The sequence below is a fragment of the Phyllobates terribilis genome, unplaced genomic scaffold, assembly GCF_046119375.1.
Source record: "Phyllobates terribilis strain yellow unplaced genomic scaffold, ASM4611937v1 Scaffold_8__6_contigs__length_399053987, whole genome shotgun sequence".
Lineage (NCBI taxonomy): Eukaryota > Metazoa > Chordata > Amphibia > Anura > Dendrobatidae > Phyllobates > Phyllobates terribilis.
In genome coordinates, this window is record NW_027362768.1 from 394162348 (window position 1) to 394181008 (window position 18661).

Sequence of the window (18661 nt, forward strand, 5' to 3'; positions counted from 1 at the left end):
CCTCCCCACTATACAGCGCAAAGTAATCACTACAATGGAGCCTCCTCCTCACTATACAGAGCAAAGTAATCACTACAATGGAGCCTCCTCCCCACTATACAGCGCAAAGTAATCACTACAATGGAGCCTCCTCCCCACTATACAGAGCAAAGTAATCACTACAATGGTGCCTCCTCCTCACTATACAGAGCAAAGTAATCACTACAATGGAGCCTCCTCCCCACTATACAGAGCAAAGTAATCACTACAATGGAGCCTCCTCCCCACTATACAGTGCAAAGTAATCACTACAATGGAGCCTCCTCCCCACTATACAGTGCAAAGTAATCACTACAATGGAGCCTCCTCCCCACTATACAGTGCAAAGTAATCACTACAATGGAGCCTCCTCCCCACTATACAGTGCAAAGTAATCACTGCAATGGAGCCTCCTCCCCACTATACAGAGCAAAGTAATCACTACAATGGAGCCTCCTCCCCACTATACAGTGCAAAGTAATCACTACAATGGAGCCTCCTCCCCACTATACAGCGCAAAGTAATCACTACAATGGAGCCTCCTCCCCACTATACAGAGCAAAGTAATCACTACAATGGTGCCTCCTCCCCACTATACAGTGCAAAGTAATCACTACAATGGAGACTCCTCCCCACTATACAGTGCAAAGTAATCACTACAATGGAGCCTCCTCCTCACTATACAGTGCAAAGTAATCACTACAATGGAGACTCCTCCCCACTATACAGTGCAAAGTAATCACTACAATGGCGCCTCCTCACTATACAGTGCAAAGTAATCACTACAATGGAGCCTCCTCCCTACTATACAGTGCAAAGTAATCACTACAATGGAGCCTCCTCCCCACTATACAGAGCAAAGTAATCACTACAATGGAGCCTCCTCCTCACTATACAGTGCAAAGTAATCACTACAATGGAGCCTCCTCCCCACTATACAGTGCAAAGTAGTCACTACAATGGAGCCTCCTCCCCACTATACAGTGCAAAGTAATCACTACAATTGAGCCTCCTCCCCACTATACAGCGCAAAGTAATCACTACAATGGAGCCTCCTCCCCACTATACAGTGCAAAGTAATCACTACAATGGAGCCTCCTCCCCACTATACAGTGCAAAGTAATCACTACAATGGAGCCTCCTCCTCACTATACAGAGCAAAGTAATCACTACAATGGAGCCTCCTCCTCACTACACAGAGCAAAGTAATCACTACAATGGAGCCTCCTCCTCACTATACAGTGCAAAGTAATCACTACAATGGAGCCTCCTCCTCACTATACACAGCAAACTAATCACTACAATGGAGCCTCCTCCTCACTATACAGAGCAAACTAATCACTACAATGGAGCCTCCTCCCCACTATACAGAGCAAAGTAATCACTACAATGGAGCCTCCTCCTCACTATACAGAGCAAAGTAATCACTACAATGGAGCCTCCTCCTCACTATACAGAGCAAAGTAATCACTACAATGGAGCCTCCTCCTCACTATACAGAGCAAACTAATCACTACAATGGAGCCTCCTCCCCACTATACAGAGCAAAGTAATCACTACAATGGAGCCTCCTCCCCACTATACAGAGCAAAGTAATCACTACAATGGAGCCTCCTCCTCACTATACAGAGCAAAGTAATCACTACAATGGAGCCTCCTCCTCACTATACAGAGCAAAGTAATCACTACAATGGAGCCTCCTCCTCACTATACAGAGCAAAGTAATCACTACAATGGAGCCTCCTCCCCACTATACAGCGCAAAGTAATCACTACAATGGAGCCTCCTCCCCACTATACAGCGCAAAGTAATCACTACAATGGAGCCTCCTCCCCACTATACAGAGCAAAGTAATCACTACAATGGAGCCTCCTCCCCACTATACAGCGCAAAGTAATCACTACAATGGAGCCTCCTCCCCACTATACAGTGCAAAGTAATCACTACAATGGTGCCTCCTCCCCACTATACAGAGCAAAGTAATCACTACAATGGAGCCTCCTCCCCACTATACAGTGCAAAGTAATCACTACAATGGTGCCTCCTCCCCACTATACAGTGCAAAGTAATCACTACAATGGAGCCTCCTCCTCACTATACAGTGCAAAGTAATCACTACAATGGAGCCTCCTCCCCACTATACAGTGCAAAGTAATCACTACAATGGTGCCTCCTCCCCACTATACAGAGCAAAGTAATCACTACAATGGAGCCTCCTCCCCACTATACAGAGCAAAGTAATCACTACAATGGAGCCTCCTCCCCACTATACAGCGCAAAGTAATCACTACAATGGAGCCTCCTCCCCACTATACAGAGCAAAGTAATCACTACAATGGAGCCTCCTCCCCACTATACAGCGCAAAGTAATCACTACAATGGAGCCTCCTCCTCACTATACAGAGCAAAGTAATCACTACAATGGAGCCTCCTCCTCACTATACAGAGCAAAGTAATCACTACAATGGAGCCTCCTCCTCACTATACAGAGCAAACTAAAAACTACAATGGAGCCTCCTCCCCACTATACAGCGCAAAGTAATCACTACAATGGAGCCTCCTCCTCACTATACAGTGAAAAGTAATCACTACAATGGAGCCTCCTCCTCACTATACAGAGCAAAGTAATCACTACAATGGAGCCTCCTCCCCACTATACAGCGCAAAGTAATCACTACAATGGAGCCTCCTCCCCACTATACAGAGCAAAGTAATCACTACAATGGAGCCTCCTCCCCACTATACAGAGCAAAGTAATCACTACAATGGAGCCTCCTCCCCACTATACAGTGCAAAGTAATCACTACAATGGAGCCTCCTCCTCGCTATACAGCGCAAAGTAATCACTACAATGGAGCCTCCTCCTCACTATACAGAGCAAAGTAATCACTACAATGGAGCCTCCTCCCCACTATACAGAGCAAAGTAATCACTACAATGGAGCCTACTCCTCACTATACAGTGCAAAGTAATCACTACAATGGAGCCTCCTCCCCACTATACAGAGCAAAGTAATCACTACAATGGAGCCTCCTCCCCACTATACAGAGCCTCCTCCCCACTATACAGAGCAAAGTAATCACTACAATGGCGCCTCCTCCCCACTATACAGCGCAAAGTAATCACTACAATGGAGCCTCCTCCCCACTATACAGCGCAAAGTAATCACTACAATGGAGCCTCCTCCCCACTATACAGTGCAAAGTAATCACTACAATGGAGCCTCCTCCACACTATACAGAGCAAAGTAATCACTACAATGGAGCCTCCTCCCCACTATACAGTGCAAAGTAATCACTACAATGGAGCCTCCTCCCCACTATACAGCGCAAAGTAACTACAATGGAGCCTCCTCCCCACTATACAGCGCAAAGTAATCACTACAATGGAGCCTCCTCCCCACTATACAGCGCAAAGTAATCACTACAATGGAGCCTCCTCCCCACTATACAGCGCAAAGTAATCACTACAATGGAGCCTCCTCCCCACTATACAGCGCAAAGTAATCACTACAATGGAGCCTCCTCCCCACTATACAGTGCAAAGTAATCACTACAATGGAGCCTCCTCCCCACAATACAGAGCAAAGTAATCACTACAATGGAGCCTCCTCCCCACTATACAGAGCAAAGTAATCACTACAATGGAGCCTCCTCCCCACTATACAGAGCAAAGTAATCACTACAATGGAGCCTCCTCCTCACTATACAGAGCAAAGTAATCACTACAATGGAGCCTCCTCCCCACTATACAGTGCAAAGTAATCACTACAATGGAGCCTCCTCCCCACTATACAGAGCAAAGTAATCACTACAATGGAGCCTCCTCCCCACTATACAGTGCAAAGTAATCACTACAATGGAGCCTCCTCCCCACTATACAGTGCAAAGTAATCACTACAATGGAGCCTCCTCCCCACTATACAGAGCAAAGTAATCACTACAATGGAGCCTCCTCCCCACTATACAGCGCAAAGTAATCACTACAATGGCGCCTCCTCCTCACTATACAGCGCAAAGTAATCACTACAATGGTGCCTCCTCCCCACTATACAGCGCAAAGTAATCACTACAATGGAGCCTCCTCCCCACTATACAGCGCAAAGTAATCACTACAATGGAGCCTCCTCCCCACTATACAGTGCAAAGTAATCACTACAATGGAGCCTCCTCCCAACTATACAGCGCAAAGTAATCACTACAATGGAGCCTCCTCCCCACTATACAGCGCAAAGTAATCACTACAATGGCGCCTCCTCCCCACTATACAGTGCAAAGTAATCACTACAATGGAGCCTCCTCCTCACTATACAGAGCAAAGTAATCACTACAATGGAGCCTCCTCCTCACTATACAGAGCAAAGTAATCACTACAATGGAGCCTCCTCCCCACTATACAGTGCAAAGTAATCACTACAATGGAGCCTCCTCCTCACTATACAGAGCAAAGTAATCACTACAATGGAGCCTCCTCCTCACTATACAGCGCAAAGTAATCACTACAATGGCGCCTCCTCCCCACTATACAGTGCAAAGTAATCACTACAATGGAGCCTCCTCCTCACTATACAGAGCAAAGTAATCACTACAATGGAGCCTCCTCCTCACTATACAGTGCAAAGTAATCACTACAATGGAGCCTCCTCCTCACTATACAGAGCAAAGTAATCACTACAATGGAGCCTCCTCCTCACTATACAGTGCAAAGTAATCACTACAATGGAGCCTCCTCCCCACTATACAGCGCAAAGTAATCACTACAATGGAGCCTCCTCCTCACTACACAGCGCAAAGTAATCACTACAATGGAGCCTCCTCCTCACTATACAGCGCAAAGTAATCACTACAATGGCGCCTCCTCCTCACTATACAGTGCAAAGTAATCACTACAATGTGGCCTCCTCATCACTATACGGCGCAAAGTAATCACTACAATGGAGACTCCTCCCCACTATACAGTGCAAAGTAATCACTACAATGGAGCCTCCTCCCCACTATACAGAGCAAAGTAATCACTACAATGGAGCCTCCTCCCCACTATACAGTGCAAAGTAATCACTACAATGGCGCCTCCTCCTCACTATACAGTGCAAAGTAATCACTACAATGGAGCCTCCTCCCCACTATACAGTGCAAAGTAATCACTACAATGGAGCCTCCTCCCCACTATACACTGCAAAGTAATCACTACAATGGCGCCTCCTCCTCACTATACAGTGCAAAGTAATCACTACAATGGAGCCTCCTCCCCACTTTACAGTGCAAAGTAATCACTACAATGGAGCCTCCTCCTCACTATACAGAGCAAAGTAATCACTACAATGGAGCCTCCTCCCCACTATACAGTGCAAAGTAATTACTACAATGGCGCCTCCTCCTCACTATACAGTGCAAAGTAATCACTACAATGGAGCCTACTCCCCACTATACAGTGCAAAGTAATCACTACAATGGAGCCTCCTCCCCACTATACAGTGCAAAGTAATCACTACAATGGAGCCTCCTCCCCACTATACAGCGCAAAGTAATCACTACAATGGAGCCTCCTCCCCACTATACAGAGCAAAGTAATCACTACAATGGAGCCTCCTCCCCACTATACAGTGCAAAGTAATCACTACAATGGTGCCTCCTCCCCACTATACAGAGCAAAGTAATCACTACAATGGTGCCTCCTCCCCACTATACAGTGCAAAGTAATCACTACAATGGAGCCTCCTCCCCACTATACAGCGCAAAGTAATCACTACAATGGAGCCTCCTCCCCACTATACAGCGCAAAGTAATCACTACAATGGAGCCTCCTCCTCACTATACAGAGCAAAGTAATCACTACAATGGCGCCTCCTCCCCACTATACAGAGCAAAGTAATCACTACAATGGAGCCTCCTCCTCACTATACAGTGCAAAGTAATCTCTACAATGGAGCCTCCTCCCCACTATACAGAGCAAAGTAATCACTACAATGGTGCCTCCTCCTCACTATACAGCGCAAAGTAATCACTACAATGGAGCCTCCTCCTCACTATACAGAGCAAAGTAATCACTACAATGGAGCCTCCTCCCCACTATACAGAGCAAAGTAATCACTACAATGGAGCCTCCTCCCCACTATACAGAGCAAAGTAATCACTACAATGGCGCCTCCTCCTCACTATACAGCGCAAAGTAATCACTACAATGGAGCCTCCTCCCCACTATACAGTGCAAAGTAATCACTACAATGGCGCCTCCTCCTCACTATACAGTGCAAAGTAATCACTACAATGGCGCCTCCTCCTCACTATACAGAGCAAAGTAATCACTACAATGGAGCCTCCTCCCCACTATACAGCGCAAAGTAATCACTACAATGGAGCCTCCTCCTCACTATACAGAGCAAAGTAATCACTACAATGGAGCCTCCTCCCCACTATACAGTTCAAAGTAATCACTACAATGGAGCCTCCTCCTCACTATACAGAGCAAAGTAATCACTACAATGGAGCCTCCTCCCCACTATACAGTGCAAAGTAATCACTACAATGGAGCCTCCTCCCCACTATACAGTGCAAAGTAATCACTACAATGGAGCCTCCTCCCCACTATACAGTGCAAAGTAATCACTACAATGGAGCCTCCTCCTCACTATACAGTGCAAAGTAATCACTACAATGGCGCCTCCTCCTCACTATACAGTGCAAAGTAATCACTACAATGGCGCCTCCTCCTCACTATACAGAGCAAAGTAATCACTACAATGGTGCCTACTCCCCACTATACAGTGCAAAGTAATCACTACAATGGCGCCTCCTCCCCACTATACAGTGCAAAGTAATCACTACAATGGAGCCTCCTCCTCACTATACAGTGCAAAGTAATCACTACAATGGTGCCTCCTCCTCACTATACAGTGCAAAGTAATCACTACAATGGAGCCTCCTCCCCACTATACAGTGCAAAGTAATCACTACAATGGCGCCTCCTCCCCACTATACAGCGCAAAGTAATCACTACAATGGAGCCTCCTCCTCACTATACAGCGCAAAGTAATCACTACAATGGCGCCTCCTCCTCACTATACAGCGCAAAGTAATCACTACAATGGAGCCTCCTCCTCACTATACAGCGCAAAGTAATCACTACAATGGAGCCTCCTCCCCACTATACAGTGCAAAGTAATCACTACAATGGAGCCTCCTCCTCACTATACAGAGCAAAGTAATCACTACAATGGAGCCTCCTCCCCACTATACAGAGCAAAGTAATCACTACAATGGAGCCTCCTCCCCACTATACAGAGCAAAGTAATCACTACAATGGAGCCTCCTCCTCACTATACAGAGCAAAGTAATCACTACAATGGAGCCTCCTCCTCACTATACAGAGCAAAGTAATCACTACAATGGCGCCTCCTCCCCACTATACAGAGCAAAGTAATCACTACAATGGCGCCTCCTCCCCACTATACAGAGCAAAGTAATCACTACAATGGCGCCTCCTCCCCACTATACAGAGCAAAGTAATCACTACAATGGAGCCTCCTCCCCACTATACAGAGCAAAGTAATCACTACAATGGAGCCTCCTCCCCACTATACAGTGCAAAGTAATCACTACAATGGAGCCTCCTCCCCACTATACAGAGCAAAGTAATCACTACAATGGTGCCTCCTCCCCACTATACAGAGCAAAGTAATCACTACAATGGAGCCTCCTCCCCACTATACAGCGCAAAGTAATCACTACAATGGAGCCTCCTCCCCACTATACAGAGCAAAGTAATCACTACAATGGAGCCTCCTCCCCACTATACAGCGCAAAGTAATCACTACAATGGAGCCTCCTCCCCACTATACAGTGCAAAGTAATCACTACAATGGAGCCTCCTCCCCACTATACAGTGCAAAGTAATCACTACAATGGAGCCTCCTCCCCACTATACAGAGCAAAGTAATCACTACAATGGAGCCTCCTCCCCACTATACAGTGCAAAGTAATCACTACAATGGAGCCTCCTCCTCACTATACAGAGCAAAGTAATCACTACAATGGAGCCTCCTCCTCACTATACAGCGCAAAGTAATCACTACAATGGCGTCTCCTCCCCACTATACAGCGCAAAGTAATCACTACAATGGAGCCTCCTCCTCACTATACAGTGCAAAGTAATCACTACAATGGAGCCTCCTCCTCACTATACAGTGCAAAGTAATCACTACAATGGCGCCTCCTCCCCACTATACAGTGCAAAGTAATCACTACAATGGAGCCTCCTCCTCACTATACAGAGCAAAGTAATCACTACAATGGCGCCTCCTCCCCACTATACAGCGCAAAGTAATCACTACAATGGAGCCTCCTCCTCACTATACAGCGCAAAGTAATCACTACAATGGAGCCTCCTCCCCACTATACAGCGCAAAGTAATCACTACAATGGAGCCTCCTCCCCACTATACAGCGCAAAGTAATCACTACAATGGAGCCTCCTCCCAACTATACAGAGCAAAGTAATCACTACAATGGAGCCTCCTCCTCACTATACAGCGCAAAGTAATCACTACAATGGTGCCTCCTCCCCACTATACAGCGCAAAGTAATCACTACAATGGAGCCTCCTCCTCACTATACAGCGCAAAGTAATCACTACAATGGCGCCTCCTCCTCACTATACAGAGCAAAGTAATCACTACAATGGAGCCTCCTCCTCACTACACAGCGCAAAGTAATCACTACAATGGAGCCTCCTCCTCACTATACAGCGCAAAGTAATCACTACAATGGAGCCTCCTCCCCACTATACAGAGCAAAGTAATCACTACAATGGAGCCTCCTCCTCACTATACAGAGCAAAGTAATCACTACAATGGAGCCTCCTCCCCACTATACAGTGCAAAGTAATCACTACAATGGAGCCTCCTCCTCACTATACAGTGCAAAGTAATCACTACAATGGCGCCTCCTCCTCACTATACAGTGCAAAGTAATCACTACAATGGCGCCTCCTCCTCACTATACAGAGCAAAGTAATCACTACAATGGTGCCTACTCCCCACTATACAGTGCAAAGTAATCACTACAATGGCGCCTCCTCCCCACTATACAGTGCAAAGTAATCACTACAATGGAGCCTCCTCCTCACTATACAGTGCAAAGTAATCACTACAATGGTGCCTCCTCCTCACTATACAGTGCAAAGTAATCACTACAATGGAGCCTCCTCCCCACTATACATTGCAAAGTAATCACTACAATGGCGCCTCCTCCCCACTATACAGCGCAAAGTAATCACTACAATGGAGCCTCCTCCTCACTATACAGCGCAAAGTAATCACTACAATGGCGCCTCCTCCTCACTATACAGCGCAAAGTAATCACTACAATGGAGCCTCCTCCTCACTATACAGCGCAAAGTAATCACTACAATGGAGCCTCCTCCCCACTATACAGTGCAAAGTAATCACTACAATGGAGCCTCCTCCTCACTATACAGAGCAAAGTAATCACTACAATGGAGCCTCCTCCCCACTATACAGAGCAAAGTAATCACTACAATGGAGCCTCCTCCCCACTATACAGAGCAAAGTAATCACTACAATGGAGCCTCCTCCTCACTATACAGAGCAAAGTAATCACTACAATGGAGCCTCCTCCTCACTATACAGAGCAAAGTAATCACTACAATGGCGCCTCCTCCCCACTATACAGAGCAAAGTAATCACTACAATGGCGCCTCCTCCCCACTATACAGAGCAAAGTAATCACTACAATGGCGCCTCCTCCCCACTATACAGCGCAAAGTAATCACTACAATGGAGCCTCCTCCCCACTATACAGAGCAAAGTAATCACTACAATGGAGCCTCCTCCCCACTATACAGTGCAAAGTAATCACTACAATGGAGCCTCCTCCCCACTATACAGAGCAAAGTAATCACTACAATGGTGCCTCCTCCCCACTATACAGAGCAAAGTAATCACTACAATGGAGCCTCCTCCCCACTATACAGCGCAAAGTAATCACTACAATGGAGCCTCCTCCCCACTATACAGAGCAAAGTAATCACTACAATGGAGCCTCCTCCCCACTATACAGCGCAAAGTAATCACTACAATGGAGCCTCCTCCCCACTATACAGTGCAAAGTAATCACTACAATGGAGCCTCCTCCCCACTATACAGTGCAAAGTAATCACTACAATGGAGCCTCCTCCCCACTATACAGAGAAAAGTAATCACTACAATGGAGCCTCCTCCCCACTATACAGTGCAAAGTAATCACTACAATGGAGCCTCCTCCTCACTATACAGAGCAAAGTAATCACTACAATGGAGCCTCCTCCTCACTATACAGCGCAAAGTAATCACTACAATGGCGTCTCCTCCCGACTATACAGCGCAAAGTAATCACTACAATGGAGCCTCCTCCTCACTATACAGTGCAAAGTAATCACTACAATGGCGCCTCCTCCCCACTATACAGTGCAAAGTAATCACTACAATGGAGCCTCCTCCTCACTATACAGAGCAAAGTAATCACTACAATGGCGCCTCCTCCCCACTATACAGCGCAAAGTAATCACTACAATGGAGCCTCCTCCTCACTATACAGCGCAAAGTAATCACTACAATGGAGCCTCCTCCCCACTATACAGCGCAAAGTAATCACTACAATGGAGCCTCCTCCCCACTATACAGCGCAAAGTAATCACTACAATGGAGCCTCCTCCCCACTATACAGAGCAAAGTAATCACTACAATGGAGCCTCCTCCTCACTATACAGTGCAAAGTAATCACTACAATGGTGCCTCCTCCCCACTATACAGAGCAAAGTAATCACTACAATGGAGCCTCCTCCTCACTATACAGCGCAAAGTAATCACTACAATGGAGCCTCCTCCCCACTATACAGAGCAAAGTAATCACTACAATGGAGCCTCCTCCCCACTATACAGCGCAAAGTAATCACTACAATGGTGCCTCCTCCCCACTATACAGCGCAAAGTAATCACTACAATGGAGCCTCCTCCTCACTATACAGCGCAAAGTAATCACTACAATGGCGCCTCCTCCTCACTATACAGAGCAAAGTAATCACTACAATGGAGCCTCCTCCTCACTACACAGCGTAAAGTAATCACTACAATGGAGCCTCCTCCTCACTATACAGCGCAAAGTAATCACTACAATGGAGCCTCCTCCCCACTATACAGAGCAAAGTAATCACTACAATGGAGCCTCCTCCTCACTATACAGAGCAAAGTAATCACTACAATGGAGCCTCCTCCCCACTATACAGCGCAAAGTAATCACTACAATGGAGCCTCCTCCTCACTATACAGTGAAAAGTAATCACTACAATGGAGCCTCCTCCTCACTATACAGAGCAAAGTAATCACTACAATGGAGCCTCCTCCTCACTATACAGAGCAAAGTAATCACTACAATGGAGCCTCCTCCCCACTATACAGCGCAAAGTAATCACTACAATGGAGCCTCCTCCTCACTATACAGCGCAAAGTAATCACTACAATGGAGCCTCCTCCCCACTATACAGCGCAAAGTAATCACTACAATGGAGCCTCCTCCCCACTATACAGCGCAAAGTAATCAGTACAATGGAGCCTCCTCCTCACTATACAGAGCAAAGTAATCACTACAATGGAGCCTCCTCCTCACTATACAGCGCAAAGTAATCACTACAATGGAGCCTCCTCCCCACTATACAGTGCAAAGTAATCACTACAATGGTGCCTCCTCCCCACTATACAGTGCAAAGTAATCACTACAATGGAGCCTCCTCCTCAGTATACAGCGCAAAGTAATCACTACAATGGAGCCTCCTACTCACTATACAGCGCAAAGTAATCACTACAATGGAGCCTCCTCCCCACTATACAGCGCAAAGTAATCACTACAATGGAGCCTCCTCCCCACTATACAGTGCAAAGTAATCACTACAATGGAGCCTCCTCCCCACTATACAGCGCAAAGTAATCACTACAATGGAGCCTCCTCCCCACTATACAGAGCAAAGTAATCACTACAATGGAGCCTCCTCCCCACTATACAGAGCAAAGTAATCACTACAATGGTGCCTCCTCCCCACTATACAGCGCAAAGTAATCACTACAATGGCGCCTCCTCCTCACTATACAGCGCAAAGTAATCACTACAATGGAGCCTCCTCCCCACTATACAGCGCAAAGTAATCACTACAATGGAGCCTCCTCCCCACTATACAGAGCAAAGTAATCACTACAATGGAGCCTCCTCCCCACTATACAGCGCAAAGTAATCACTACAATGGTGCCTCCTCCCCACTATACAGTGCAAAGTAATCACTACAATGGAGCCTCCTCCCCACTATACAGTGCAAAGTAATCACTACAATGGCGCCTCCTCCTCACTATACAGGGCAAAGTAATCACTACAATGGCGCCTCCTCCTCACTATACAGAGCAAAGTAATCACTACAATGGTGCCTCCTCCCCACTATACAGCGCAAAGTAATCACTACAATGGCGCCTCCTCCTCACTATACAGCGCAAAGTAATCACTACAATGGAGCCTCCTCCCCACTATACAGCGCAAAGTAATCACTACAATGGAGCCTCCTCCCCACTATACAGAGCAAAGTAATCACTACAATGGAGCCTCCTCCCCACTATACAGCGCAAAGTAATCACTACAATGGTGCCTCCTCCCCACTATACAGTGCAAAGTAATCACTACAATGGAGCCTCCTCCCCACTATACAGTGCAAAGTAATCACTACAATGGCGCCTCCTCCTCACTATACAGCGCAAAGTAATCACTACAATGGCGCCTCCTCCTCACTATACAGAGCAAAGTAATCACTACAATGGAGCCTCCTCCCCACTATACAGCGCAAAGTAATCACTACAATGGCGCCTCCTCCTCACTATACAGTGCAAAGTAATCACTACAATGGCGCCTCCTCCTCACTATACAGAGCAAAGTAATCACTACAATGGAGCCTCCTCACCACTATACAGAGCAAAGTAATCACTACAATGGCGCCTCCTCACCACTATACAGAGCAAAGTAATCACTACAATGGAGCCTCCTCCCCACTATACAGAGCAAAGTAATCACTACAATGGAGCCTCCTCCCCACTATACAGAGCAAAGTAATCACTACAATGGAGCCTCCTCCCCACTATACAGCGCAAAGTAATCACTACAATGGCGCCTCCTCACCACTATACAGAGCAAAGTAATCACTACAATGGCGCCTCCTCCCCACTATACAGTGCAAAGTAATCACTACAATGGAGCCTCCTCCCCACTATACAGTGCAAAGTAATCACTACAATGGAGCCTCCTCCCCACTATACAGAGCAAAGTAATCACTACAATGGCGCCTCCTCCCCACTATACAGTGCAAAGTAATCACTACAATGGAGCCTCCTCCCCACTATACAGAGCAAAGTAATCACTACAATGGAGCCTCCTCCCCACTATACAGAGCAAAGTAATCACTACAATGGAGCCTCCTCCCCACTATACAGCGCAAAGTAATCACTACAATGGAGCCTCCTCCCCACTATACAGTGCAAAGTAATCACTACAATGGAGCCTCCTCCCCACTATACAGTGCAAAGTAATCACTACAATGGAGCCTCCTCCCCACTATACAGAGCAAAGTAATCACTACAATGGAGCCTCCTCCCCACTATACAGCGCAAAGTAATCACTACAATGGAGCCTCCTCCCCACTATACAGAGCAAAGTAATCACTACAATGGAGCCTCCTCCCCACTATACAGAGCAAAGTAATCACTACAATGGCGCCTCCTCCCCACTATACAGAGCAAAGTAATCACTACAATGGAGCCTCCTCCCCACTATACAGAGCAAAGTAATCACTACAATGGCGCCTCCTCCCCACTATACAGAGCAAAGTAATCACTACAATGGAGCCTCCTCCCCACTATACAGAGCAAAGTAATCACTACAATGGAGCCTCCTCCCCACTATACAGCGCAAAGTAATCACTACAATGGAGCCTCCTCCTCACTATACAGCGCAAAGTAATCACTACAATGGTGCCTCCTCCCCACTATATACAGTGCAAAGTAATCACTACAATGGAGCCTCCTCCCCACTATACAGCGCAAAGTAATCACTACAATGGAGCCTCCTCCCCACTATACAGCGCAAAGTAATCACTACAATGGCGCCTCCTCCCCACTATACAGAGCAAAGTAATCACACAATGGAGCCTCCTCCTCACTATACAGTGCAAAGTAATCACTACAATGGCGCCTCCTCCCCACTATACAGTGCAAAGTAATCACTACAATGGAGCCTCCTCCCCACTATACAGTGCAAAGTAATCAGTACAATGGAGCCTCCTCCCCACTATACAGCGCAAAGTAATCACTACAATGGAGCCTCCTCCCCACTATACAGCGCAAAGTAATCACTACAATGGCGCCTCCTCCCCACTTTACAGAGCAAAGTAATCACACAATGGAGCCTCCTCCTCACTATACAGTGCAAAGTAATCACTACAATGGCGCCTCCTCCCCACTATACAGAGCAAAGTAATCACTACAATGGCGCCTCCTCCCCACTATACAGCGCAAAGTAATCACTACAATGGCGCCTCCTCCCCACTATACAGCGCAAAGTAATCACTACAATGGAGCCTCCTCCCCACTATACAGCGCAAAGTAATCACTACAATGGAGCCTCCTCTCCACTATACAGCGCAAAGTAATCACTACAATGGAGCCTCCTCCCCACTATACAGCGCAAAGTAATCACTACAATGGAGCCTCCTCCCCACTATACAGTGCAAAGTAATCACTACAATGGAGCCTCCTCCCCACTATACAGAGCAAAGTAATCACTACAATGGAGCCTCCTCCCCACTATACAGCGCAAAGTAATCACTACAATGGAGCCTCCTCCCCACTATACAGAGCAAAGTAATCACTACAATGGAGCCTCCTCCCCACTATACAGAGCAAAGTAATCACTACAATGGAGCCTCCTCCCCACTATACAGTGCAAAGTAATCACTACAATGGAGCCTCCTCCCCACTATACAGTGCAAAGTAATCACTACAATGGAGCCTCCTCCCTACTATACAGTGCAAAGTAATCACTACAATGGAGCCTCCTCCCCACTATACAGCGCAAAGTAATCACTACAATGGAGCCTCCTCCCCACTATACAGTGCAAAGTAATCACTACAATGGCGCCTCCTCCCCACTATACAGCGCAAAGTAATCACTACAATGGCGCCTCCTCCCCACTATACAGCGCAAAGTAATCACTACAATGGTGCCTCCTCCCCACTATACAGTGCAAAGTAATCACTACAATGGAGCCTCCTCCCCACTATACAGTGCAAAGTAATCACTACAATGGAGCCTCCTCCCCACTATACAGAGCAAAGTAATCACTACAATGGAGCCTCCTCCCCACTATACAGCACAAAGTAATCACTACAATGGAGCCTCCTCCCCACTATACAGTGCAAAGTAATCACTACAATGGAGCCTCCTCCCCACTATACAGTGCAAAGTAATCACTACAATGGAGCCTCCTCCCCACTATACAGCGCAAAGTAATCACTACAATGGAGCCTCCTCCCCACTATACAGTGCAAAGTAATCACTACAATGGTGCCTCCTCCCCACTATACAGTGCAAAGTAATCACTACAATGGAGCCTCCTCCTCACTATACAGTGCAAAGTAATCACTACAATGGAGCCTCCTCCTCACTATACAGTGCAAAGTAATCACTACAATGGAGCCTCCTCCCCACTATACAGTGCAAAGTAATCACTACAATGGAGCCTCCTCCCCACTATACAGCGCAAAGTAATCACTACAATGGAGCCTCCTCCTCACTATACAGCGCAAAGTAATCACTACAATGGAGCCTCCTCCCCACTATACAGAGCAAAGTAATCACTACAATGGAGCCTCCTCCCCACTATACAGTGCAAAGTAATCACTACAATGGAGCCTCCTCCCCACTATACAGCGCAAAGTAATCACTACAATGGCGTCTCCTCCCCACTATACAGAGCAAAGTAATCACTACAATGGAGCCTCCTCCTCACTATACAGAGCAAAGTAATCACTACAATGGAGCCTCCTCCTCACTATACAGAGCAAAGTAATCACTACAATGGCGCCTCCTCCTCACTATACAGAGCAAAGTAATCACTACAATGGAGCCTCCTCCCCACTATACAGAGCAAAGTAATCACTACAATGGAGCCTCCTCCCCACTATACAGTGCAAAGTAATCACTACAATGGCGCCTCCTCCTCACTATACAGAGCAAAGTAATCACTACAATGGTGCCTCCTCCTCACTATACAGAGCAAAGTAATCACTACAATGGAGCCTCCTCCTCACTATACAGAGCAAAGTAATCACTACAATGGAGCCTCCTCCTCACTATACAGAGCAAAGTAATCACTACAATGGCGCCTCCTCCTCACTATACAGAGCAAAGTAATCACTACAATGGAGCCTCCTCCCCACTATACAGTGCAAAGTAATCACTACAATGGAGCCTCCTCCCCACTATACAGTGCAAAGTAATCACTACAATGGCGCCTCCTCCTCACTATACAGAGCAAAGTAATCACTACAATGGTGCCTCCTCCTCACTATACAGAGCAAAGTAATCACTACAATGGAGCCTCCTCCCCACTATACAGAGCAAAGTAATCACTACAATGGAGCCTCCTCCCCACTATACAGAGCAGTGTTGGATTCTGTACACTCTGGATTTATAGTGATTTGTTTCTTGTGTTTTGATGTTGGTTAGGTTTATCCCTTCCCACTTACACCACGTCCGCCGCCCTCCCCATGTCTGCTGCCAGCGATGCGTCTGTCACGTCCGCCGCACTCCCCATGTCTGCTGCCAGCGATGCGTCTGCCACATCCGCCGCCCTCCCCATGTCTGATGCCATCGATGCGTCTGCCACGTCCGCCGCCCTCCCCATGTCTGCTGCCAGCGATGCGTCTGCCACATCCGCCGCCCTCCCCATGTCTGATGCCAGCGATGCGTCTGCCACGTCCGCCGCCCTCCCCATGTCTGCTGCCAGCGATGCGTCTGCCACGTCCGCCGCCCTCCCCATGTCTGCTGCCAGCGATGCGTCTGCCACATCCGCCGCCCTCCCCATGTCTGATGCCAGCGATGCGTCTGCCACGTCCGCCGCCCTCCCCATGTCTGCTGCCAGCGATGCGTCTGCCACGTCCGCCGCCCTCCCCATGTCTGCTGCCAGCGATGCGTCTGCCACGTCCGCCGCCCTCCCCATGTCTGCTGCCAGCGATGCGTCTGTCACATCCGCACCCCCTCCCCATGTCTGCTGCCAGCGATGCGTCTGCCACGTCCGCCGCCCTCCCCATGTCTGCTGCCACCGCTGCATCTGCCATGTCCGCCGCCCTCCCCATGTCTGCTGCCAGCGATGCGTCTGCCACGTCCGCCGCCCTCCCCATGTCTGATGCCAGCAATGCGTCTGCCACGTCCGCCGCCCTCCCCATGTCTGCTGCCACCGCTGCATCTGCCACGTCCGCCGCCCTCCCCATGTCTGCTGCCACCTCTGCATCTGTCACGTCCGCCGCCCCCCCGCCATGTCTGCTGCCACTGATGCGTCTGCCACGTCCGCCACCCCCACCCGCCATCCTGCTTACCAGTAACACTGACTGTTGTTCTGCAGCAGCCGCTCCACCATGTGCTCCACTCTGACGAACCAGCTGGGGACGGCCTTGTAGATCAGGGGGGTGTCGGACCTTGGGGGACAGCAGTGGTTACTGTACGTGGCTGCGCGGAGGAGACTGCTGGGCTGCGCGTCACTTACCTCCAGCAGAAGGGGTAGCTGTGCTTGTAGGTGCTGCTGTGCACCAGCCGGCCGCGCTCCTTCAGCAGCTTTATGATGTTCCTGTCCGCATCCTGGGGCAGAAACGTACGAGGTCAGCAGAGGACATGACAGCGCTACAGTCACAGGAGCCACCAACATTTCATTTACTCCCATATATAGCGCCATTAATTCCCCAGCGCTTCACAGACGTTATGGGCACTGTCCCCATCGGGGCTCACAATATACATTTCCTATCAGTCTTTGGAGTGTGGGAGGAAACCAGAGAACGCGGAGGAAACCAGAGAACGCGGAGGAAACCAGAGAACGCGGAGGAAACCAGAGGAAACCAGAGAAAACCAGAGGAAACCAGAGAACCCAGAGGAAACCAGAGAACCCAGAGGAAACCAGAGGAAACCAGAGAACCCAGAGGAAACCAGAGAACCCAGAGGAAACCAGAGAACCCAGAGGAAACCAGAGAACCCAGAGGAAACCAGAGAACCCAGAGGAAACCAGAGAACCCAGAGGAAACCAGAGAACCCCAGAGAACCCAGAGGAAACCAGAGAACCCAGAGGAAACCAGAGAACCCGGAGGAAACCAGAGAACCCGGAGGAAACCAGAGAACCCAGAGGAAACCAGAGAACCCAGAGGAAACCAGAGAACCCAGAGGAAACCAGAGAACCCAGAGGAAACCAGAGAACCCAGAGGAAACCAGAGAACCCAGAGGAAACCAGAGAACCCAGAGGAAACCAGAGAACCAGAGGAAACCAGAGAACCCAGAGGAAACCAGAGAAACCAGAGG

At 48.1% G+C, this 18661-nt stretch overlaps 1 protein-coding gene across 1 annotated transcript in view; it reads right to left on the reverse strand.

Annotated features, from left to right (window-relative positions):
- Positions 1 to 18661, reverse strand: part of IARS1 (isoleucyl-tRNA synthetase 1) — a 233697-nt gene that overhangs the window by 61961 nt on the left and 153075 nt on the right. Inside the window, exons 12-13 of the mRNA XM_073645216.1 lie at positions 17862 to 17953; positions 17695 to 17793 (exon numbers count right to left, since the gene is read on the reverse strand). Of these exons, the coding sequence (XP_073501317.1) occupies positions 17695 to 17793; positions 17862 to 17953 (191 nt within the window). The remainder of the gene's footprint in view (positions 1 to 17694; positions 17794 to 17861; positions 17954 to 18661) is intronic.